This window comes from Telmatherina bonti (genome assembly GCF_933228915.1).
Source record: "Telmatherina bonti genome assembly, chromosome: 20".
NCBI classification, from domain to species: Eukaryota; Metazoa; Chordata; class Actinopteri; order Atheriniformes; family Telmatherinidae; genus Telmatherina; species Telmatherina bonti.
In genome coordinates this window covers 26,444,821-26,469,677 of record NC_136618.1, presented here as the reverse complement: position 1 = coordinate 26,469,677, position 24,857 = coordinate 26,444,821, and the positions used below count along the sequence as shown (strand labels likewise).

At 38.4% G+C, this 24,857-nt stretch overlaps 1 protein-coding gene across 2 annotated transcripts in view; it reads left to right on the top strand.

Moving 5' to 3' along the window:
- The window catches only part of sh3kbp1 (SH3-domain kinase binding protein 1), a 48,964-nt gene that overhangs the window by 12,504 nt on the left and 11,603 nt on the right, over positions 1-24,857 (top strand). For both annotated transcript variants that reach the window (XM_079259726.1, XM_079259725.1), the window contains exons 3-7: positions 12,547-12,661; positions 14,154-14,260; positions 16,257-16,401; positions 16,554-16,630; positions 21,161-21,250. In XM_079259726.1, coding sequence (XP_079115852.1) covers positions 12,547-12,661; positions 14,154-14,260; positions 16,257-16,401; positions 16,554-16,630; positions 21,161-21,250 — 534 coding nt within the window. The remainder of the gene's footprint in view (positions 1-12,546; positions 12,662-14,153; positions 14,261-16,256; positions 16,402-16,553; positions 16,631-21,160; positions 21,251-24,857) is intronic.

The window sequence follows — 24,857 nt, the reverse complement described above, 5'->3', positions numbered from 1 at the left end:
AATTCGCTCCAAAAATATGGGTATCGGTTGATATTAAGAGTTGTACAAAATCGGAATAACGAATATTGGTAAAAGAAGTCAATATGGACAATTCCTATTCATCAGATGATCTCACACAAAAAATGAATTAACACAAAACTGAAGAAATTTGTTAATTGTTTTTCCTTTCTTTTAACAACGCTTCTGTTTGGAAGCCTGTTTTAATTTCCTTTTAAACTTTGTATTTCCTGTTATTGAAAAGGCATTTGAAAGATGAGCAGCAGTAGATCTGAGCATGTGGGTTAGTTAAAAACACCTGCTAAATCTTAAAGAGGAGGGAAAAAAAAAACTTTTTTCTTTTAGTTATTTCCAAACTAACATTTCAAAGCATGAAGTGAACATTTAATACATAAAATCATAGCTGTCAAAGTTGGAAAAGAGAGATGAAGTTTAATACTTCTGGTTTAAAATCTCTCAATAATTACGTTATTATTGACACTTTTACAACATTTTATGTGGATATTTATACACGTTACAACAAATACTCACAATAACAGAAATAAAACATAATGCAGATAAGATAATAAAGATACATTTCTTTCAGGAAGTTTAATTCATTGTTATATCTTTTAATTATAACACTTTTTATAATTTTTTATTATTCTTAGTGTTTGACTATTTTCGATGTTTTCACTTCAGCTATTCCTCAGCTGAACTCTTCCTGCATGCAGAGATAAAGTAAAGTTTAACATTTGTTCTCACAGCTGGTTTGTTTCCACATATATGTTCCTCTCAAACAGAATCTACTCTGTTATAATAGAAAGAAAACAAAAACAACAAAAAAACATTGACAACCATTTGGAAATTAAATTTTCTAACACTATACATGATTTGAAATATTCTGAAATGTAATATTTTGATATCTTTAAGTTGATGTACAGAGATTTGTTGGTTCTGTATAAATCAATTTAGTTATTATTTTTTCATGTTTTTTGTTTTTTTTTAAGAAGGAAGACGGAATTTATGGTCGTCTTAAATGTGTTACTGCACACCTCTCACGCAATAAATCGTATGTGGCAGTGTGAAGGAATAGTACAAAGTGTAACACGATAACTGATGTAAATAATCTTAAAATTTTCACTGTTTTACACATTAAAAACATTTTGATTAATTTGGCATTTCTAAATAAATAGTTTTTATGTTTCTTCAGACACTCTTTCAGTTTCTTTATAATGTATCATGCATATCTTATGAGTGTTGACTGATCGGTGATATTATATACGCACTTGGTTTTATTTCAATTAAATGTTAACTATTAATATCAAACCAACTCTTCAGTTTATTAAATTCAATTTCAGCTGTATTCAAAAACTCATCCATAATGTATCCACTACAAAATAGATTATCATCAACAAACATTTTTTTTTTAACAAACTGGACACTTCATATGTATTAATATACAAAATATAAAAAAAAAATAATGATCCCAAAACTGAACCTTGTGGAACTACAAACTTTATTCTGGTTCATTTAGATTTTTACCTGATTTATTTTAGCGTCCTGTTCTCTGTTAGTCAGATCATTTCTAAGCCAGTCGAGTGCCACTCCTCCCACTCCATACTCCTCCTCTTAATGTCACCAGTTTGATTCCACACTGATAGCACGTCCAAGCTGATCACACAGCTCTGTTTGATGAGGTTGAGGTCAGGACGGCAGGAAGATCATTCCATCCTCTTCACTCCCAAATTCTGGAGATAGTCTCTGATAAATCCTGCTATGTGGGGGAGAGCATTGTCTTCGAGGAGGACAGCTCGGCCCCAGACTGTGGACGTAAAGAATTGCTACTGGTTTCAGCTTCTCATCTCCATATCTCACTGCAGCAAGATTGCAGATTCCACACTGCCTCCACCAAAAGTTGTTGTTCTTTTGGTGCAGCGATTAGCATAACATTCTCCATGTCCTCTCCATGCTTTGACCCTATGGTTCAGCTGCTGTGGACTGAATCTGGTTTCATCGCCGTGCATAATGTTGCTCCACATGAACAGGTTCCAGGGCACATGTTGCCGACATGAGTGCAAATGACCCTGACAGTGAAGGGCAGTGCTGACAGTCAATAGCAGAATAAGCTGTTTGACATTTGCAGATAAGACATGGCAAGTTTTTCATGCGTGCAATCTTGCTGATCCTATTAATGCATGTTTATTACAAATGCAGGACCATTTGAAAAGGAAATAAACAGACTTTTCTATGGAGCGATATTTATAACCAAGAGACATTGTTACGACAGTGAAACAATTATGTAAACACTAATTTTACTTTGTTTTTGCACTTAGTTTACTTTACCTTCACATAAAACATGCAAATAAATGGAAAATCCAGCAGTTAATGTTTTACTAAAGTGCTTTAATCAAGGTGGTGGAGTGTGAGCGTGACCCACATACCGCTGTCAGACTCAGAACATCCGGCAAAATCCTGTTGCTTTTTGGAAGCAGCTGCTTTTGTTTAGTTAAAAATATATGTAGTTCAAGTCAGTGTAGAGGCACAGTATGTGACAGGCCTGCTTGTGGATCTTTTAAGCAGCTAAAGTGATGGAATCACCACACATACAGGATGTATAGATGTCTGTCTTTTCAGTAATGATAAAAACAACAATATTACACAAAACCAATGTATTAAATATCTGAAATTTGTATTGAAAAATGTTATTCATAGGAGTAAATGGCTGTTTTAGAGCAAAGTAAAAAAAAAAAAGGAATTACTGTAATTTGTATTTCTAAACAAACACCTGCACAAGCTGATATGCAGCTGAGTCTGCATTTAAAAGCTTACAGAGCTTAATGAGTTGTTGCATTGGGTTGATTGTCCTGCACTAGAGAGCTGTCAGGTAAAACAATGGAAAAGACTGCAAAACTCTTTCAAGATTTGCATTTATTTATTTATAAAAGGGACAATGCATATTGATGAGCATGTACATGCAAACTTGTAATATTATGCACCAGGATGATTTTCATTTTTAGTCCCTTAGGAGACCAAAGCCAGCGAGACAACACAGTGCATACAATATAATTTAATATAAACAACAGTCATTACCGAATCGTTATACAGTTTAATATAAAATGTAAGATGCAAACAACAATCTGAAGTGCTACTGTAATGAAATTAAAGTAATAAAATTGTGGGAACCGATCAGATTGACATTGTGCTGCAAATGAGCTGAGGATGGACACTTATAACTGCAGGTGTTTCAGGTGTAAGAGGCACGATCTGAAGACACATGTTCTCTGAGCATCTCCTCTACAGCTCTCATGCTTTGTTCAGAAAGTTGTAACAGCATGTATATCAGGAAACAGCACCAAAGCACACCATGGGCTCATGCCAAAGACACCAAATTTGTTTTGTTGTTGTTTACATGTTTCTTTTAAATGGATGGTAAAAAATATTTTTTTAATTCAATGTTATTCACCATATACATATTTCTGTCCTTTCTGTAACTCCGACACGTGACTAAAAAGCTTTCATTCACTGCACTGTGGTGGGTTTTTGCATGCAGAGGACCAGAGGTGGTTAATAAATAACACAGTCAAGATTTCAATCCCTGATCAAGCTCAGTTTGGGTTGTTTTCATTATAAAACTCACTCGAACCAGGTCTATACATTATCGACGCCCTCCAGGTAAAAACATTTAATTGTCAAACATGCATTTTTAATTTGTGATGTTTGCTATTGAGCTGCAGGTTTGGCTTTCCTCCATGTTTAAAGAAGACTTAGGGCCTTGCAGTCATTGGTTTGTAAGTAGTTTATACTTGGCTGATGTTGAGTCTCGCAACACTCAAAGGAATATCTCCCAACTTTAGCGTCATGTGTCATCCACTCATATAGGTTTTACTGAGTTATGCTAAAACTGAATGCACCACCCTTGTTTGCAAACTGACCATGCAACTGTAAACATTAGCATAAACATCAGTACTTTATATTTTTGTAAGCTGCAAATGACTGCAGAAAAAAAACTCAGTCTTCACGTTTCGCTAAATGCTGGTTGTAAAAGCTGATAGACGCTCCTAGACAGAAAGTTTGGTCTAAATGTGCATTTTTTTTGTCGGCCCAAATTTGGGGTTGATGTACAAAGTTGACTAAATGTAGGCCGCCAAAACTCAGCCACATGACCATCACATCTGGCCCACAAAGAACCATCGGGAAGATTCCCCTTTTAGGACTTCTTCTGGTCCACAAAATACAGATCAAAAACTGAACTACAGGTGGCCCACAGGAGATCTGACACAATCCAAGCCAGGCTGGCAACTGACACCTGGTCCACTTCTGGCCTAAACAGCTGCTGTCAGCGCTGTAACTCAGGCATCCCTAAAGGCCCACCGTCCTTCAGAAATAAATCTTTCCCTGCTGCAACACACCTTGTCCGGGATCCATTTCATTTAAATCAGACATATTGCAGCAGGGAAACATAAAATACCTGCAGGATAGTGGGCCTTGAGGACCAGGTTTGGGGATCACTGCTGTAAACTGAGACATAAGTGTTTGTTCCTAAATTATTAACCTTTAAAAGTCCACAATTGAGGAACTATGACAGCTAATGGTACCAAACAGTCAAAATGCTTGTTTTGGAGACCTCTCTTTAACTGTATGTATTAAAAATGCTTTCATTTGATTCTATTTTCAATTCATCATAGTTACCCTTCGTAGAGATAATGTTCACATAATGTATTATAATTTGATAGATACTTAACTCTACAGATGCATCATTCCAAAAAAAAATTCATGTTTATCCTGAATGTGTTTGTTTTTTGAGACGAGTCTGGATTTTATTTCACCAGTATACTGAATCTTACACTTCCTAACAAATCTCACAAGTGTTCTCTTTCATATGACTCTGAAAGCATTCAAAAACACCTTGTGGTTGCAGAGATGCACTCATTTCATCAACGTTATACCATTTTCAAGCAGAGGTACAAAAAAATGCGGCTCAAAGAGTTAATCCATTGGGTGAGGATTCTCCAGTCTATGCAAAGTAACAAAAGGAAGACAAACTTCGGAAACTAAAACAACTGAAAATTAGTTTTTCAGTGGTAAAAAAAATACATTAATTCTGCAACTTTCACACCTAGAGAGACTTTTCTTGGAAAAAAACAGGCTTTTTAAATCATTCCCAAGCTTTCAGAGGGAGTGTGGAAAGCTGTTTTATCCAACCATCCATACCACAGTATTTTAAAAAAAAACCCAAAACAAAGCAAAAACTGGAGATTACTGTTACTATATCAATTAGGTCCTTTTCAACACATACCTGACTGTTTCAGTACATTGTCTATATACCTTTAGAGACCATGTTAGCAGGGAAAAAATATATACATATATATATATATATATATATATATATATATATATATATATATATATATATATATATGTACATATATATATATATATTTATTGCATGGTTGCAAAAGGAATTAAAGTGATGCTTGTTGTGCTTAGAAGACAAGAAACTTCATGATTTTATCAGGAGTTATGGACAATCCCCCCCGCTCCTCATGTTCTGGATGCTTTTTCTTTATTGAAAAGTTAAAATAAATCAAAAGTTAACAGAAAGAAAAACCCAAAGAAAACTTCTTTTGTCACTTTGTTGGCCTCGTGAGGGACATTTCTGAAAATTAAAAGGATAATCCGAGGAAGTTCAACCAGAATTATGCTCTTTTTCATCCCACCCTCGTATATTACCCAGAATCTGGCTCAGACTCCAACAGTTTGGTTTCAGATTTATGTGTGAATGCTTAATGTAGCCTTCAGCTGTCAGCTTGAAGCAGAAATGAAGAGCGGCTGCAGAGAGCTTCACAACTCCACTTATTCTCAGTCCTCAAAAAAAACCAGCACACACTACATTGGCAGTTTGTCACATTTTGTGGAGCGCCCTGGAGAGGAAGAAAAGTTTCAAAGAGCTTTTTCATGATATAGCAACAGATTCTGCCTGTAGATCATCATGTAATCACGTCGCCATTACCTTGAGCTTCTCAAACGTGTGTTTTCACTGCTTTTGTAATTGTAAACCGATTTCGTTTGGGTTTATGACAACAGTTAAGCTAAAAAAAACCCAGATTTTTTTAATCTCTAACATTTTTCAGTAATGTTTACCTTGGTGATACCCCCTTTTTTCCCCTCCTCTCCCCCCCCCTTTTGTTTCCTGGTGGCTCTGAAACAGGCACAAATTTAGACACAAGATTCAGGAATGAGCTCAGTGTCTCACACACACACATTGAAAAAAAGGTCGCTGGTATTTAAAGTAGTAAAACAGCGAGTTTGGGGATGAGAACAGGGAAGTATCTCGCTTGTGTCTCATGATGAGGGGAAGTAGAAAAGTGCCGCAAGCTGAGGGCAACAGGACACATTTCAACAGTAAAGAAGTCCGTCTATTGTCAGGTTGTCTGCTGTGCAGCCAGGCTGCATTTGTGCTGACTGAATGTCACAGCTCACCAGACAATGGGCCTGTGAAGCCTTTGCGTAGATGTGTGTGTGTGTGTGTGTGTGTGTGTGTGTGTGTGTGTGTGTGTGTGTGTGTGTGTGTGTTTGAGAGAGTCAGAGACAGAGTGAGGCTGTGAGTAATGCAGCCATTCCAGACTAGTCTGTCACAAGACTGCAGTTATTGGAATCAGTGACATTAAGGTGCAGTAACACCCAACAACAACAGAAGATAGGTGACTGACAAGGACAGTCTCCAGAAATGTGTTTGTTCACTAGTTTCAGAGTAGAAATGTGTGAGTTAAGGTTAACTGGTGTAACTGGGGTTGAAATAACTTAAACAGTTTAGCTTAACTGGTATTTTAGACTCTGTAAAGCCGTAATGCTGCTCAATTCAAGATGTGTTTACCATTGCTGGGTGTTTTTGTGATAGACTTTATCAGTAAGATTAATCTGCTCCAGCAACGAGCTATGAACACATATATAAACCACATAAGGCACAGAGGAAATTCTAACCAACTATATTTATATCACAGTGATCACTTCTGCAACTCTCAACACCCTGGCTGTGTTTGTTGCTAACACCCTAAAAACTAAGGCTTCAGCCATGCTTTGTTTGCACCATGACTGAACCTGATAAATAGTTTCCTAATTTCGTTTCTCAGATGTGTCCAAGTTAAGCTGGTTATGTCCTACTATTTTTAATTTATTAACTGATTAGCTTATCTTCCTGTCAAGAAAAACAAGTTGCTTAAATGGAGTGAATTCCTCATTAACTTCCCAACAGCCTCATGCTTTAACGGAGGTGGAGGATATCCTGTTTATGGGAAGTGCTGGCCGTCACGTGAGCGCCGTTCATTAGCCAAGGAAAGACTGAAAATCAGTATCACATGCTCTGCTTTGAATCAAATGCTTCGGCAAAAGAGGCAAATGCAGTTTTTGAACACTGAAAGGTTACTGGAGAGGAAGCAAAAATCGTGCAAAAAAAAAAAAAAAAAATGTGCACAGCTACAAATAGGAATGAATTAATAACTGTTTAATCTTTCAGTGGATCAAAACAAAAAAAAGAAAATAATGAAAACATTCAGTTATAAGTTTAATTTGAACAACTCTTTGAGCTCTGTGCTTATATTCTAGACATTTGTAGGGAAACTGCTTGCCCACAATGAAATAATTGTCTGTTCAAACAAGGTCTACTTGAATAGTTTTGGAGTCATAGTCAAGGAAACACTTGGAACTTTTGTTACAGGTGAAGAAAACAAATGAAAATGGCACATTGCACAAATGAATAAAAATTCAGGCTTGCCTAAAAAATAAAGACCCCACACTTGCAGGATCAGTATGAATATTTCTCTATCATATAGTACAGTTTATAAATATTATCTCTGCAAAGGGAAACTGTAATATAGTGAAGCAGACCAACTTTTATAGAAGTTTTAGTTCAAACATTTTAAGTGAGGTCTCAAAAAATGATCATGTGGGCTAATTGGAAGGCTCCAAATTTTTAAAGGTTAACATTCAGCTGCATAGTTTAAAGCCCTTCCTTACCTTAATATGTATATATATATACATACATACATATATATACACATATATATATATATATATATATATATATATATATATATATATATATATATGTAGCATTTTTAACCAAAACGCTTCACCAGATCCTTATAAAACAGGACTTATATATATATATATATATATATATATATATATATATATATATATATATATATATATATATATATATATATATATATGTAGCAGTTTTAACCAAAACGCTTCACCAGATCCTTATAAACCCAACTAAATAAAAAACATAAGAAAACCACCACCACCAGCTTCTTGACTTGCTTTCAACCATTCACTCAAATTGTATTCACCCCCATTTAATTACTGCACATATTGTCTGTAGATTCAGTTATAAAGTAACAACATTTACTGCTGCATTTTGATTTAGTGCTTTTTATTATGGAAAATACCAAGAAAGTTCTCCTGCAAGTGACAGAGTTGTTGTTTTGTTTTGCAAGCTGCACAAATGATGAACTAAGCCATCATAGATAGAAGACACATCTGGGCCTAAAGCTGGTTGCATACTCCACGAGAAGCTGTGTCTGCAGCAGGGAGGGGTCACTGCTTTTGTGTGCAATGAACCCGATTATTTTTATATTTTAAGAGAAACTTCATCTGTGGCTGAGTGGGTTGTGCATGCGGCTGTGTTTTAATGCTCCATGTTGTTAACGTTTAACCTGCATAAGCAAAAATGCGGAGGCGGCAACTATCCGCTTCATGCTTCTCTGTGTTAACCACGCCCACCTCAAATGCCCGACCAACAAAATAATATTTCTCAGAGAAATTCCATTTCCTCCTCTTGTGAGCTAAACATGGAGATGAAATTATCGCTGTTTCAGGTTTTTTATTTAGTCTTTTGCAAGTATACAGCAGAAATACACTGCAACAATGGACACAGTATGAACAACAGACGCGGCAGAGCACCCTTAGCGCAATTGCTAATTATTTACCCACAATGCAGTACGTCAAATGCAGGAAGTGACCTATTTTTGTAGTCCGCTTCCTGTATTTGGTCTGCTTGAAACGAGCCGAGACCTGCGTTTGTAGGTGGACCGGGTCATCTGCTTTGGTCTGGATCAGAATTTGTTTGGCGCGTTCACATTTCCCCAAATGAAGCGGACTTTCTGAGCAAACGGACCAGGATTCGTATAAAAAAGGCTGATGTGAATGTGTCTTTAATCTGGGCTATATATGGCACTTATGGCTTAGTTACGATATTTGCAAGAGTTAAATGGGCCACATATGGCACAAATATCATGATCTTGTAGCGGTAAGCGCTGAATGGGCCATACGTAGCTCAAATCTTGTAAGTAGTTTTTAAATATGGAACAGAAGGACTATTTGTGGCCCAAAAAATCCAAAGAAGCCCTGTAATGGACTGCCAACCTGTCCATGGTGTACCTGCCTCTCGCTCAGTGGTTGCTGGGATAGGCTTCAGCTTCCAAGTGATTTGATGGATAAAAAATCCAAAGAAAATGCAGATTTGGGCTATGAGTAATGGATATGTGGCTGAGTTTGGACAACCATGCCTGGTCACTACTGGTTTTCATTAGACAACCGCACATGTTGGTCATGCTGGATCATGTTGGACCATTCATTCTTTACAATCTGGGATTCATATCCTGATGTGCATTGCCACCATCAAGAGGTCATCTTCTTTTATTGTAATCCAAATCAGTAAATTCTTCCCACAAAAACCTTTAGGGTCATTAGCCTAGACTTCTACTTCCTTTGATCAATTCATTGTTGGTTCTTTAGTTGTTTTGTTTTTAATTCAGCATTTTTGAGTCGTCAAAGACAGATCAGTCAGTTTTATTAATCCAAAATGTTCTTTAAATACAGTAGTTTCTCAAGGTAAAGTATATTAGTGTGACCAATAAACAGATTTATACAAGACAGATGTAGCTCATAAAAAGAGGGAACGTTTTTTTTTTTTTTTTTCCATTGCTGTCACAGAAAGGTGCATTTCACAAAGTGTTGCACAAACATTAGATGTGTTTCCTCAGTCAAACACTAATACTGTATGCCCTGCAGTGCACTGCTTCAATATCCTGTCTTTCATGATCCGTGAAGACAAGAGGTCAGAGGTCTGGTTATGGAGAACACTACAAGCAGTTTTAGGAGTTAAAGCAGCCTATAGTATAAAACACAAAGTTTCTAGGCTTTCCACGTCATACAAACAAACACACTGAGCCAAACAGCAGTGTACATAATGCAGGTGTTTCCTGTTCAGATATGATGAGTCACGCTCTCTTCCTCCTCTCTTTTCAGTTGGATTTCCTTTAACTCAGGGTTACCTCCACAACCCTACAGCAGGAATTGCCGTCATACATGAATGTAGTCCAAGTAAAGGCAAAGGCCTCCAAAAGTAGTGCAGTTAGCTTCTTTATTTGACTTATTTATTGTTTTACAGATTTTTAAAAATTAATTATTCAAACAAACTTTACATGTTAGCCTCTAAAGTATTCAATTTGAATTTCTTTTTAGGAAGCCATACAGCTAGCGAACGCCTCATTTCCATCACTGCTCGTACAAGAAGGGAAGACGTTAGCAAACAAATGGCTGCCGTGGGTTGGCTTGTGGTGTGTCTCCAGCCTTAAAGTGTGTTATCTTCTGTAATTAGTTAGCAAATTTGTGACAATGTATAAGTTTCTGAATGAATGTTTGTGAGTCTCTGCTGTTTTTAGTCTTTTCCAGCTGTTTGTAAAGTTGAAGCTGGCAGTCCCGCTCTCTGACTGCAGAATCAATGTCTGTCTCTAATTCTGCATTAACGCTGCATTAGCCTACTTAACAAACTGCAAACACCAAATGTAATGGAAGGCAGACTTCTTTGACCTGAACCCAGCAAGCAGAAATCACTTAAAGTAAAAAAGAAAGAATAAAATACCAGCGTATGGTCACCTGTCTTCTATTATTATATATTTTATAATCACTTGCAAATCTCATAAATCAACATTTTATTCCCAAAAAAACATATAAGATGTTGAAACTATATACATCTATACTACTATATACTGTACTATATACTATATACCTTCTGGCATTGATGGAGCCTTTGCAGATGTGGAAGCTGCACTACTGCAGCCTGATACCATCAGAGATGCAGGATTTTGAATGATCCACTGACAGCAAGCTGGATGCTCGCTCTCGTCTTACGTCTGCAAGACACAGTTTCCATGGTTTCCCCCAAAAAATCTGAGCAAAAAGACAGCTTTCCACTTTGCTGCAGATTTTAAATGAGCTTCGAATCAGAGAACTTACATCACTAGTAGTTAATGTTGTTGCAGGTTGAAATGCTTCAAACAGTTAAACAATTGAACAATTAAACAATTACAATTAAACAACTATTCTTGGTTTTGATTTTTTTATTTACTAAACCATGAATTAGTCTTAAATTTAAAAAAAAAATGCCTGTGCGAACCAGCTGTAGCTTTAAAGTAAAGTGAAATTTTATGTTTCCCTGTCATGTTTCTCCGAAACATGCATGTATACTTATTCTAAAAGTGGTAAAAGTCTTAAAGTAATCATTTTTATGTTACTTTTTTCTTGATTGAAAACGGTGATGAATCATCCTGCAGTTGGAGGCATATAAGTTTTACCTGCAGTGATCAGATTTTGAACTTCAACAGAGCAGTGGGCGGTAGATGCCAGTGGAACCGACCAATCAGAACAGACCGGGCTTTTCTTGATGAGGGCAGCATCCTTTGCTGTTGCTTTTACAGGAAACACTAAATATGCAGTGAAAAATAGCTTCTAGCCGTTTCATGGGAACTGTAAATGTAATTATGGGTTTGCGAAGTCGTCTAAGGCACATCCAGTGTTGTTGTAAAACCGTGCTAGAAGACGATTTACAGTTTCTAATGTGCCACTTCCTGTCGGTAGAGAAACACAGAAACCACATGTCAGGTTTTAATTGGTGCGTCGTCCATGGGGAGCCTGAATTATTTGTCTGCTGACAGCCAAGTATACTGTTTGAAGATTGACAAACCAGTTCTTTACCTTCGCAAACCATCGCACCGATTACGACTCTTTGCCTTAAATAATCTTCAGCCGATGTTCAGGAAACATCTCATATTGATATTTTTAGACATCAAATGCTCATTAAGACTTTAGTGCCACACCAATTGATTCACCCCCTCAGTGTGTATGAGGGGGTTTGACTCTGTGAGTCAGTGTGTCCATCTGCTTTGCTGAGCTGTGCGTTGCCACAGGCCAGGCCCAGTGAAACAGCCATGATGAATGTGGTAGAGAGATGTGAACCATGGCGTCTAGTTTTCCTGGAACTCTGATGGCTTTTGTGTTTGTTGTCTCGTCGTCTGTCTGCTTGTGGAGCCTTCTGCCTCGGTGTGTCTGCCCAAAGGTCTTTTGCTGGTTTTCTTCATCAGTTTTTAGGCGACGTTTTGTGATTCTTTATGTCAGTAAAAGTAAGGAAAAGGTGTGAAGGACGGTGCAGTTTTACTTTATGGATATTTTCCCAGACTTTTTCAGCTTTTGGTGATTGCTATTTTTCTCATCCCTCCACAGGAGATAAAGAAAGAGGGGAAGAGGGATGGAGGACAGGCAAGCATGATCAGGTCCGAACTTTCCAATGGGAGGGCCAGCCCAGTGTCTGACCCCAGCGTACGACCAGGGAGGAAAGGTACTAAACACCATCACACACACTGTCTCATGCCTTCACACACTGTGGTCATTAGGTAACCATAAGTCTTCAGGTTCGCTCACAGATCCTATTAGTGTGGGGATGGATTTGGGTCAAGCATTGCTCACTCTTTTGCTGTGAACATGTATACATGCTACACACTGACTGCATGCTCATGGCCCGAGGTCAGAGGGATGTCTTTGTCTTCTTAAAGCAGATTCAGAATGAAAAGCGTGGTTAGTGTATTAGTATTACTGATGGATTACTTTACAATCCTGTTGGTTTAAGACCCTCTAATACGTGACTGTTAACCTCAGTAATTACGCTGTCAGTTTAATAAAAATCAGATACAGAACGACAAGTTTGAGATGGAAAATGATTGTTATGACACACCAAAGAGATGTAGTTATTCAAAACAACTAAAGGAAGTTAGATAATAAAAGAGATTAAACAACCGCCAGAACAACATTGATACAATATCATATGCAATTCTTACCAAAGGATTTAAACCTGTCACAAAAAATAAAAGAAATACACTAAATATTAACAACTTTTCAGGCAAAATTTAAAAATGCAGAAAGACAAGTGGTAAAATTATAAAAAAAAAACTAAACACAAAATGATCAGAGTTAAAAGAAAAAAAAAACTACAATGCAAAATGACGATACAATGTAGAAAGGATGCACATAGAGCCGTGAATGAATACAGTCAAACCCAAACAGGAGAAGCAAATTAAATAGCTGCAGGAGCAGTCGTCATGACAACAAAACTACAAGAAGCGAACAAAGAAACTGTCAAGTGATTTAAAGCAGGAGCAAAGTGATTCAAAAGTAGGTAAAAAGTAAGAGAAAACTCACAAAATAAATCCCAGAAAATAGAGCCAAAACTGTTACAAAGCAAATACAAAAAATGATCTCGAAGAGATGCCTACAAAAGAAAATAAAAGCCTAAAAAGACGAAGAAAAAAAAAGTAAAATAATCACAAAGCTGATTGCTTTTGCAAAAACACCAACAAAAACATTGTTTTCATGTCTTGATAGCTTTAATATATTTTTACATACTGTATCCATCCATCCATAATACATTGGAAATCATCACTGACAACTGCAGTGAAAAATGTAAACCCTCTCATTTACATGGTGGACCTGGCGCCTCATTCCTGCAAATGAAGGAGCGTTAGAGTGACACCGTGTGGACAAACCCTGAACTGCAGGGTCATGTCAACTTGCCCCGGCTGGTGTGGGATGTATGGAGGGTAATGACAGGGCTAATGAGAGCAAAACAAACAGCTACAACGCTGGCAGGAAGGCTTTGGTGTCAGCTGTGCTGAGACTGAGCAGTCAGAGATCAGCCTCTCAGTCTTCAACCATCAGGGTTTCACCTGCAGGATATGGCGGCTTATGAGTGTGTGAGCTTATGATGTCACTTAATGTTAGACCAATACATGCTTACACATAAATTCTGTGTGTGTGTGTGTGTGTGATTAATGTAGGAGACCAAATCCGTAAACGGAGATGTAAAGCTGCATTCAGCTACGTGCCTCAGCATGAAGATGAGCTGGAGTTGAAAGTAGGAGATGTCATTGAGATTATTTCAGAGGTGAGACTGATTTTTATTACTTGACTAATTTCCTCTAGTATGAACCTGCTCTGTGATCTGAGATTAAAATCTTGTTTTTATATAGAAATTATGCAAAATGATCACATTCTTCAACTCATGACCTCACCGAATGACAAACTGGTTACTTCATTTGCCTCCATGAATGAAAGTTTATGGCTGTCAGTGCTAAAAATTAAAAGGAAGAAACTTTGGAATCAGGTTTTGATTATTGAAGTCAAGATTATGCTGATGATATGACTTTTTGTATTGTATCTGTCATGATAAATAAATGAATATAGTCAATAATCAACAACAGAAAATTTTCCCTTGTTTTTATTTTACAAATTTAAACAAATCAGAATAATTAAAAAGAAAACGAACAAAAAACACCAACAAAAATAATTGAAAGATAGATTTTTTTCCTGCATTAGAAATGCCTTTCTGAAAAAGTTTGTCATAAAAACGCTTCAAAATGTTTACAAAAAGTTGGGACTTAAATTTCTTTTTCAAAAAGTCACCAACAATGAAGCCAAAGGGGATATTTATGCAAAAATTACTTTTCAAAAGTGCTTAGAATTGTCTCTCGTGGCATTTTAAGTAACGAACTGACAAAAACTCCTAACAAAAACAACCCCAGGACTAATTAGTTTTTAGCCGACTGTGAAATTAAACGTCTAAACAATTGTTTTAAAATCTCCTTTCTTATGATGTCTTAAACTAAACTATTAAGTTCCTCCCTCTGCTGGTCAACACCACCCATGTCTGTGCGGGGTTTCCTCGCCCCACCTTCAGCCCGTCTTCAGCCCGCCCGCCTTCAGCCCACCTTCAGCCCACCTTCAGCCCACCTTCAGCCCGCCTTCAGCCCACCTTCAGCCCACCTTCAGCCCACCTTCAGCCCGCCTTCAGCCCACCTTCAGCCCACCTTCAGCCCGCCTTCAGCCCACCTTCAGCCCACCTTCAGCCCGCCTTCAGCCCACCTTCAGCCCGCCTTCAGCCCACCTTCAGCCCGCCTTCAGCCCGACAGGAAGCAGTGGGAGCTGTGGCCGGATGGAAGAAGCTTCTCTCCATAATCTCCCAGAATCAGAGGAAAAAGGAGCTTCCTGGAGCGAAGCGTTGCCTTAGCAGTGCTGTCAGGGGGCTTGAGATAGAAGCAGCTGTACTCACACTATGACCCGCGTTTACCAAAGCAGGGCTCCAAAGTTTAATGAACATGTCAGAGAACTGTTTGAGATTGGGTAAAAAGTGCTTTCAATTTCCCCTTTAAAAATCTGATTATGAGAACTAAAAATATTACCTTCAAATAAATAAAAAGGAGACTTCAATTTTTTCATGTTCATTTTTAAAGAATAAAAGAGTGATACAATAAAAAATGAACATTGTAATTTCAACCTTGTTGCATCACTAAAAGCATTTACTGTTAATGCAATCTGCTGCCCTTTTTTTAAAATTTATTTATGTGCTTGTTACATTATAAAAACTTAATTTCTATATTTACAGCCTGTATCTACAGCCTTTAAACATGTTGCTTTGACTGGGATCATAAAATTAATTCCTCAAAAGCATATGAATTTATGAGGTAATAAGTTAATAAAAAAAAAACAACAAAAAAAAAACATGCCCAACAAGGTGAAAGACACACACATCAGTGAAAAAACCAATTCCTCTCCCACGTTTGTATGCTGGGACAAAGACAATAGTCTAGTTAAAAGTCAGAGTTCAGCTGTAACTGTGGAACAGTGGAATAAATTTTCTAATGCCATCTTCTGGCGAAATGGGAAAAAAAGAAGAAAATAAAAAAAATAAAAAATAAAAAATAAAACAATTTGGTCATGGTGAATCTTTGTGTCTGTGTACATCATCTTTGTTGTTTTCTGGTCACGTTTGTACAGGTGAATCTTTTGTGCACTTGTGTGTCTCTCACTGTGCGCGCATTTGTGTAAATCTCTGTATAAATGTCACCATGTGTTTATTGTGTTGTGTGTCTGTGTACGTGTAGGTAGAGGAGGGATGGTGGGAGGGAATTCTTAATGGGAAGGCTGGAATGTTTCCCTCCAATTTCACCAAAGAGATCCTGACAGAGTCAGACACACCCTCTTTGGACACGCCCACATCACAGGATGAGCTCCGCAGTAGCTGCACTAGTGAGTCCAAGGCAACAAAAATATGATTTGTAACCACCACTGAGGAAAATTGATCTTGTTGGCTTAAGCATGCATTGGAATCTGCTTTTGCAGTGGCAGAAAACTCATATCTGGGTGTGTGTTTCTGTGTGTGTTCTTGTGTTTGTGTATAGGTAAGGATAGCCCAGGCAGTGAAAGCGATGGAGCGGACAGTCGATCAGAAACGGGGATAGAAATCCATCCCAAGAAGGTAATAAATCACTCATAAGCTTCCTGCATGTGTAGAATATTATACCTCTCACCTTAATCCTCCATCACATTCATCTTCAATCACACCAGAATTAACCTGCAAAGGGACAAAAATGTCTGATCAGGCTATTTATTATATTTTTAAATAGTTATTACTATATTTACTTTTCTTTATATTACTGTCTTTTCTGTTGTCTGCACTGGAAATCCCAAGTTGATCAATTTTCTGACATTTTATACATACAAAAACATCAATTTATCTTAAAATTTCTACCTTTATATGGCAGTATTACCTTTATAGCCGCCTCATACAGTAGAAAGTAGAAAGCTGTGAAATTAGGGATACTGATTGAGGATTGTCCCTCTAGTTCAGTGATCCTCACTGTTAATTCAACAAGAACCGCACTCATTATAGCAAGATGAGAGCCGCCACCCCCCCAAAAAAGTGTTCCCATGCTACGTGTCCTGCTACGTTGCCAAATCAGTAACATTCAGCTTTTTAGCAAGAAATGGTTATCCTAAATATTGCACGGAGTAAGGGCATTCTTATGCAACAGTATATGGTTAAAATACAATAATGCCTCCAGAATGTGGGTGTTTCTTTTTCATTATATATATGGAACTACCGACGGAGCAGCTCTTTGGCAGAGTTTGGTGCAGCTGAAAGCAGCCAAAACTGGCAACTCTGACAGGGTCCGTTAGGGCCGTTAGGACAGCAAAGTTTCTGCAAGCAGCCTGCAGCTCTTGTTTGTGGAGAGAACTGCACCGTTGAGGATCATTATGACATGTTTAAATAGCATTTTCAGAAAAACCAGTGGCTGCTTCACGAGCCTTAAGTCAAGAGTCGGTGAGCCGCATGCGATGAGGAACGCTGCTCTAGTCTATAGGTGTCAAACTCTGGCCTGTAACTTCATTTGGCCAACAAGGCAATACCAGCGACTACTTGCTGACCCACCGGTATAATACAGCACACGTACTGCTCATATGAAGGAATGAATGAATGAAAGACTAAATTATCCCTTTATTCGTATCACAGTGGAGAAATTCCGTTCCAGTACGACCCGTCCAAGATTAGACCAAACATACATATACAGAACCAGGATCAGGCAGACTGCGGCAGCAGCCACTTAGAGGCGCACCTTTCATGCAGAATGGAAACAAAAACAAGAGGTAAACAGCAGGTGGAGGAGAAAAGAAGGAAGTTTCATCTGTAGAAAGTGTGTATTTATCTTTTTAAAGGTAATAATGAATACAGAACATCTACAGGTGAGATGCTGTTACTGTCCGTCTTGCCATTGGGTGCTTTTCACGACAAGGGTGCTTTTGTTGGCACAACACCGTCTCGCTTTTCCTACTTCCTGTCACTTCCTGTCTTCCAGATTTAGATACAGTGGTACAAGTCTTACAGAAACTACTCCAAAAGCCCAACATAGGTTATTTATGAGTGTGTTTTTATTCAACATATTGATTTAAAGGGGGTTCCAACCAGCAGTGAGTTAACCTGCTTGAGATTTATCATCTAACATGTTTGCTTTGTTGAGAAGGCAGGACACGGTGCAGAAAGTGCAGCTTTTTTTTTTTTTTAATGCCAAACTATTTGGTGACTTCTCTAAGTACTACAGAAAGCCTCAGTACTTGTGTTATCTCCTTTAGCATAGGAAACACTGGAGCATCCTTTGTGAATAAAACAATAATTTCATCCCACAATTCTTTGCAGGTGCTCATTTTAAAGCAACCTGTGATTATATTAATACAGTTCTGCTAACTTGGATTTGTGTGAATAGAAATGAGGACACATGAGTGAGTGTAAAACAACCTGTGACACTATTTTTTTTTTTTTTTCCCTAATCTTAATTTTTAAAAGAATCTTATCTAAGTGTACTAATATATCTGTGAAGAACACACACACGTTGCACACATTTTTTCCTGCAGCCCAGTCCTCTCTAACTAAGTTTCTGCCTTTGCTTAACCTCATGACATTGTCCAATAAACTAAAACAAACCATGAAAGATAGTGACGGTGCTGTGCTGGTTGGAGTGTTCAAACCACTGTTGTGAGTCCGGTTAGAACTCCAAAGAACGAGTCACTTGAACTTCAACGGTGTTTATTAAGCCAACTGAAGGTTCCAGTTTGTCCTCTTTACACTTGACATGTCTTGTATGCCCTGCGATGGACTGGCGAGCTGTCCAGGGTGTACCCTGCCTGTCGCCCAAAGCCGGCTGGGATAGGCTCCAGCTTCCCCGCGACCCTGCATTGGAATAAGCGGTTTGGAAAATGAATGAATGAATGTCTTGTATGGTTTTAGGACAAAAATGAAATATCAGCAACTAAATAATCATGCAAAATATTACAGTTTTAGCATAAATTCACAAACAGGCTTTCTATATGTGCATGAAGCTGCCTCTGTGCCATGCATGATTTGCTCATGTGAACAGTGCATGGCATCAATTAAGCAAAAGAATATAGACTTCCACTAAATAAACTACAAATTAGACTTGACTTACTGGACTTCACGCACAAAAACATCCAAGTGGGGTTACAAACAAACTGAAAATAAGTCTTAAAGTGCCAAACTACACTTTAACTGGAAGAAAATCCTCTTCTCATCTCTTCTTTTCTCCCCTCTGGCCTGGCAAGCTGCTAAGGTAGTCCAGGCTCCGCCCCTTAAAGAGCCAGCGTGTCAATCCTTTAGGCAGCCTTTTCTACAAACCAGCTTAAAGATGATGGGAGGTTCTTTTTCAACTATTTGACCATATTCGTCCTACAATGCAATTTTTTTATAGGGAAAACATTGGTCTAAAAAAAAGTCTAAATCAGTCATTGCGGTCTCACATGATGTAGTCTCACATGCCAGCTTTAGAACAAAATGAATTGCTTCTGGAGTCCTTGCTACGCATCACTGCAAATCAAAAAAACTTCCTAAAAGGCCCAAGTTGTTGTCGTTGCTCCGCTTCAGTGTTCAGATCAGGTGCTGCCTATCATTTCAGACCTGTTCTGCAAGGATTTAAAACCCAATAAAAATGTCCTTTTTAATGGAAAAGAAACTTTGTTTGGCTTCTTGATTGCAGGATGAATCATAAACGTTTGAATTATTCAGAGAAGTTCAAACTATTATAAATTTAAAACCATTTTTTTTTCTCTCTTTGGCATAATATTGATGTATTTATTTCTGTATGGTGCAGAAATACAGCCGGGTCCTTTGAGTATCCCTGAAGGTTTTGGGTTTATACAACATGTTTGTGGTCATATGAAACAACGCAATGTCAGTTTTGATTACTGTGACGCTGACATGACTTGCTTTATTGAAACAAATACACACGGGAATGCATAGAAATCCGGGCTCCATTCCTCTCTGCACCTGTGCTTGTCCGCAAGTATCAAATCTGCAAAAAAGCAGAACTTCCTCTAAACAGAAATCAGTTTCTTTAAATGCTCCGGTGCTTTTCCTGTTTCATATGGAGACGTTGAGGCATTGCTGTTGTGTTGCAACATTACACATTCCGTGCAGCGATGACTATTTTTTCATCTACACTTATCGACCACCTCAGTTGTCTAGTATCAGGTTGGGCTTCATTTTGCCTGCAGAGCAGCATTAATTCTTAGCAGTCTGTGGTGTTAAAACTAAACTCAGTTTGTACTGAAGAGCCCAAAATGTGCCATGAAAATATCCTCCATGCAATTACACCACTAGGTGCAGCCTGAGCCATTTTTTTCTGCCAAATTCTGACCTTACCATCTCAATGTAGCAGCCAGAAATCAATCCTCATCATACCAGGCCATGCTTTTTTAATCTTCTGTTGTGCAACGTTGGTGAGTGTGTGTGACTTGTAGCCTCAGTTTCCTGTTCTTAGCTGGCAACAGCAACATGCAGTGTGGTCTTCTGCTGCTGTGGCCAAACTGCCTCAAAGTTTGACGTTTTGTCTGCTCATAGATGCTACTCTGCGTACCCTGGTTGGAACCAGTGCTTGTTTGACTTCCTTTTGCCTTTCAGTCATGTCCAACCAGTCTGTCCAGTCAAGACATTTTGGTCCAGACAACGGCTGCTCGCTGGATATTTTCCCTTTTGTCAGACTACTCGCTGTAAAAGATGGTTGGGTGTAAATCATAGTATTTCAGCAACTGCTCATCTACTATGACCAGCCCTTCTAGTATCAGCAACCATGCCATGTTCAAAGTCACTTAAATCCCCTTTTCTTCCTCATTCTGAAGCCTGAACGAAACCGTGAGCTGTTAGTGTTAACAAGCACTTAAACATGAGAAGCTAATGAAGCTAGCATGTATGCTGTGCAGGTTCAGACATTTTAAGTAGTTAAAAACATTTTTGAACCCGATGTGAGGTCAGAGTTAGCGTTGCATGATTAGATCTCAGAAACCGGCATGCACAAGGTGTATAAGTTAGACCATGATCACATGGATACGTTTAGATTTGTGCCACAAATGTGAGTGGATTTAAATGCAGCATCTACAAGCAGGACAGGCTGTCTGATGGCTGGGCCATGGTTGGTGATTTCTCCGATGACGACCCTTTCAGATCCGCGGGTTTGGCTTTGGCGACATCTTCAAAGACCAGCCCATCAAGCTCAGACCTCGCTCCATGGACGTGGACTCGGAGAGGGACAAGGTGAGTCATGCACAACCAGCTGCATTTCTGTCACTTCAGATGACATCGCTTTGACTTGTTTCCTGTCTGCTTACTAAAACTTCATGCAAGTTGTGATCGGATATATGAGATGGGTGGTTGGCACCTACCCACAAAGAGAGCAAGGTCCTGCAGTGTGGCTGTAAAAAACTGATAAAGTAGCAGTTTAGTTTTTTATGGTTTTTTTTTTTTTTTTTGCATCGTTGTGCTTTCAAGAAGTGAAGAAACGAAGTCTCAGCTTTAGCTCCTCCCCTTCCTATAGTTCACTTTCACAGCACAGGAAGTGCTTTAATAGTTCCCACACACACACACACTCAGACACACACACACACATCCTACAGGGATTTGAGAAGCGAAGCAGAAGTGAGAGCTCTGCAGAGCAGACAGAAAGGGAGAGAGGAGGACGTCTACGCATTCACACATCTTCCCGTTATCTGCGCTCATGTAGCAAAGTTTCCTTTTATTTTAACTGGACATCCAAGAGAAAACGGTAGGTTGAGTTTTCTCTCCTCTCTTCCTCTCATTTTGCTTTATAAAAATATCCTCCTTACTGTATTTAATTCATTTAAGATGAAGCAGAACTGCAGGTGTTTTAAAGGCAACACAAGTTTCAGATTTTGTAAGAGTGGTTTTAGTGGTGAAAAGTCTCTGCAGCAGGTTTTGTAAATATTTCCTGTTTAACCCTGAAGATGCCATATTTATAGAAGGGAAATATTCTTAATGCGCTTGTTTGAATATAGTCGACTATACGGAGCTGTAAAAAAAGTGGTTTTCCCTTGTTTTGCTTTACACTTCTGTAGCACTATTTACTTAAACGGCTTCATGTATGTGTGTGTGTGTGTGTGTGTGTGTGTGTGTCGATGGTCAAAAAACATTTCAAATACAGACGATCAGAAATATGTTCTTTAAATATGCTTTTGTTACTAAATGAGCTAAGGTTGAACATTTTAAAAAGACACGTAATTTGACATATTTTACAGACCAGTTTTGTTACTGGTCTGAATAATATTGCGTACCATTAAAGTTGTGTGAAAACTTGCACTATGCAAGTGGAGTCTCTTTCAACACCTTCTACCAGTGAAACCAATACTCTTGAAGTTCACATTAGTTTTAAAGAAAATGAAGTCATAAGGCTTTTTAAGCCTTCACACTGCTTCCCGTAGTTCCTGCAGATGTGTGTGTGTCTGAAGGATGTTTGCGCGCCTCTCCTGCTGAGTGGGAGGCTGTTATGCAGCTTTATGGTGAGACGAGTCTCTGCTCCCTAATGAGACCCAGGAGGAGGTGACAGAGGAGCGTCTCCGTCCGGCTGAGTCACTCACAGCCACGTCAACTTTATAAATGCATGAAAAGGTCAGGCGTTTTGTGAGTGAAGCACAAATCTACTAATGATCCGGATTAAATTTGTGCTGTCATATTAGTGCAGTAATTGTTATTATCTGATATTCGGTGCTGATTTTCTGCTGAAAATCTAATTTTATAAAATTAAATAGTCCTTTTAATGACTTAAATGAAGTAAATGGCGATGACATAAATATGTACTTTATTTACCAAGCGTCACAGAAGAAAAACAGATAATTGTGAACTGAAATTGAGTGAGGATGGGAGGTGGAGAGGAGGTTGTTGGGGTGGACTGTGAGTGTACAAAACACTTAAATCTGTCTCCAGAGTTAATCTTCAGAATTCTGTATGTGGATTAGCAAGAAGTCTTGTTCAGTCTGGTTAATTTTTAAGAAACACAGTTAAACAAATACATTTTAACTTTTTAAAGTTGTTATTCAGTTCATTTTATTGTCCTGACTTTGAAATAAATTGTCTCACTGCTTAAAAATGAACTGAAAAGTTGATAGAAAACAGGAGTTAGCTTAGCTTAGCATAGAGACGAAACACAGCGCATTCTGCTTGGTAACAGCTGATCTTTCTTCTGGTTATTTCATCTTAAATTAATACCTGTTTACTTCATGTTAATGTTATTATGGAATTCAAAATAAATTATTCTTTACGAAGCTTTATTCTCTGTATTCAGACTACAGGAAAAAAAGGTCCGAAGTTTTTTTTAACCATATGTGTCTTACTTTTTATTCTCTCTCTGAAATGCTTGTTTTGCTGCTGTTGTTGTTTTTTTATTTCAAATCAGATCGAGGTCAGTTTTACATTTGGGAGCCAGAAAAATGTGTGTGCTTATAACAAACACACACACCTTACCTGAAGCGATCATGACATCACTTGCTTAAGATGACTATATTGCTTTTGCAGATAGATTTGTTTAAAAAAACAACAAAATCCAGACAAATGTCTCCCCTTTAGCTTTAGCTCATCTTTGTATGTTTGTACACATCCCACAAGTTTCTGAGCACGCTCCGTGTCTTCTTCTTCTTTTTTCTGTTTTTCTGTGGCAGCGTTACAGCAGCATTAGACCATTGTCAGTAGTGGACACACACATTACATGAAATAACTTTGTCTTTGTTGAAAACGTTTTAATGACTAAATTATCTGTCTGCATGTTAATGCAGCCTTAATTTCTCTCTACAAGACGGCGAATGCTACCAGCACCAAATGCCTATCTGCTAACATGACTTATAAAAACCCCAAAAAGTTCACGTTTCCTTCCATTAATGTTAAAAACCAACAAACCCAAACACAATGTTGGCCATGGGGCCCGAGCTCTGTCCGCCATGGGCAGCCAGGGTCCTGTGGGGTTGTGTTTCTGGCTGGGGCCTCCCTCTGCTACTTCCTGGGTAGATGCACCGTTTGGCTCCGTGGCTCTTCGAGGCAGGCTGGCTGGGGTCTGTCGAGGCTACTATTCGCCCAGGTCTCATGGTCCTCCTGGCCTATCTCTGACCTTCGTGTAGGCAGAGTCACATTGACACGATCACTCCTCTTCCAACTCTCCGTATAATCTGCATGCTGGCTCAGTCACTGAGTTGTCCTGCTGGTTTATTCACTACCAGCAGTTAGTTTTCTCTGTGTGTTTCTAGCTGAACTCCATGGTTTACATGCAGCTTTAGACACTTGTTGACTTTGTGCTCCCTGTGTTGGGTTTTGGTACAGCTGGAGCGGATGGTCCAGAATCTGTGGTTGACTTGTATTGTTTCTGTTTCTGTCTCCTCCGCCTTGTTCTCTGTCAACTTTCCTTTCCCAAACTCTATAATACAATCACTTTTTAATATAAACAAGCAAATAAAAGAAGAATTCAGGTTATGAAAGGGATCATTATGTCTATAAGGCTCCTCTATAAGGCAAAGCAAAGCAGAACACAGCAGCCAGACCATCATTCTGCTTGCTTTAATGCTGGACAAGACAAGTTAGAAAGAAAAACAGAAAAAACAAAAACCCTACAACCCCCGTTTGGTAGCTCTTATCTTCTCTTATAAGGTAGGCTACATTTGTGTCACACTTTCCTTGCAAAACGATTGCAATCTGACACCCTGCAGCATATACAGCTGGTGTGAACTCCCTGCTTGTACTCTGAGTTTTTCTTTTGTCCATGTCCTCCACATGGCCATACATGAGTAATGTGTCTGTCTTGCGATGCATTTAGTCAAATTTGAGCTGTTTTATGACCACATTAATATTCCTCTGTTGCTTTAAT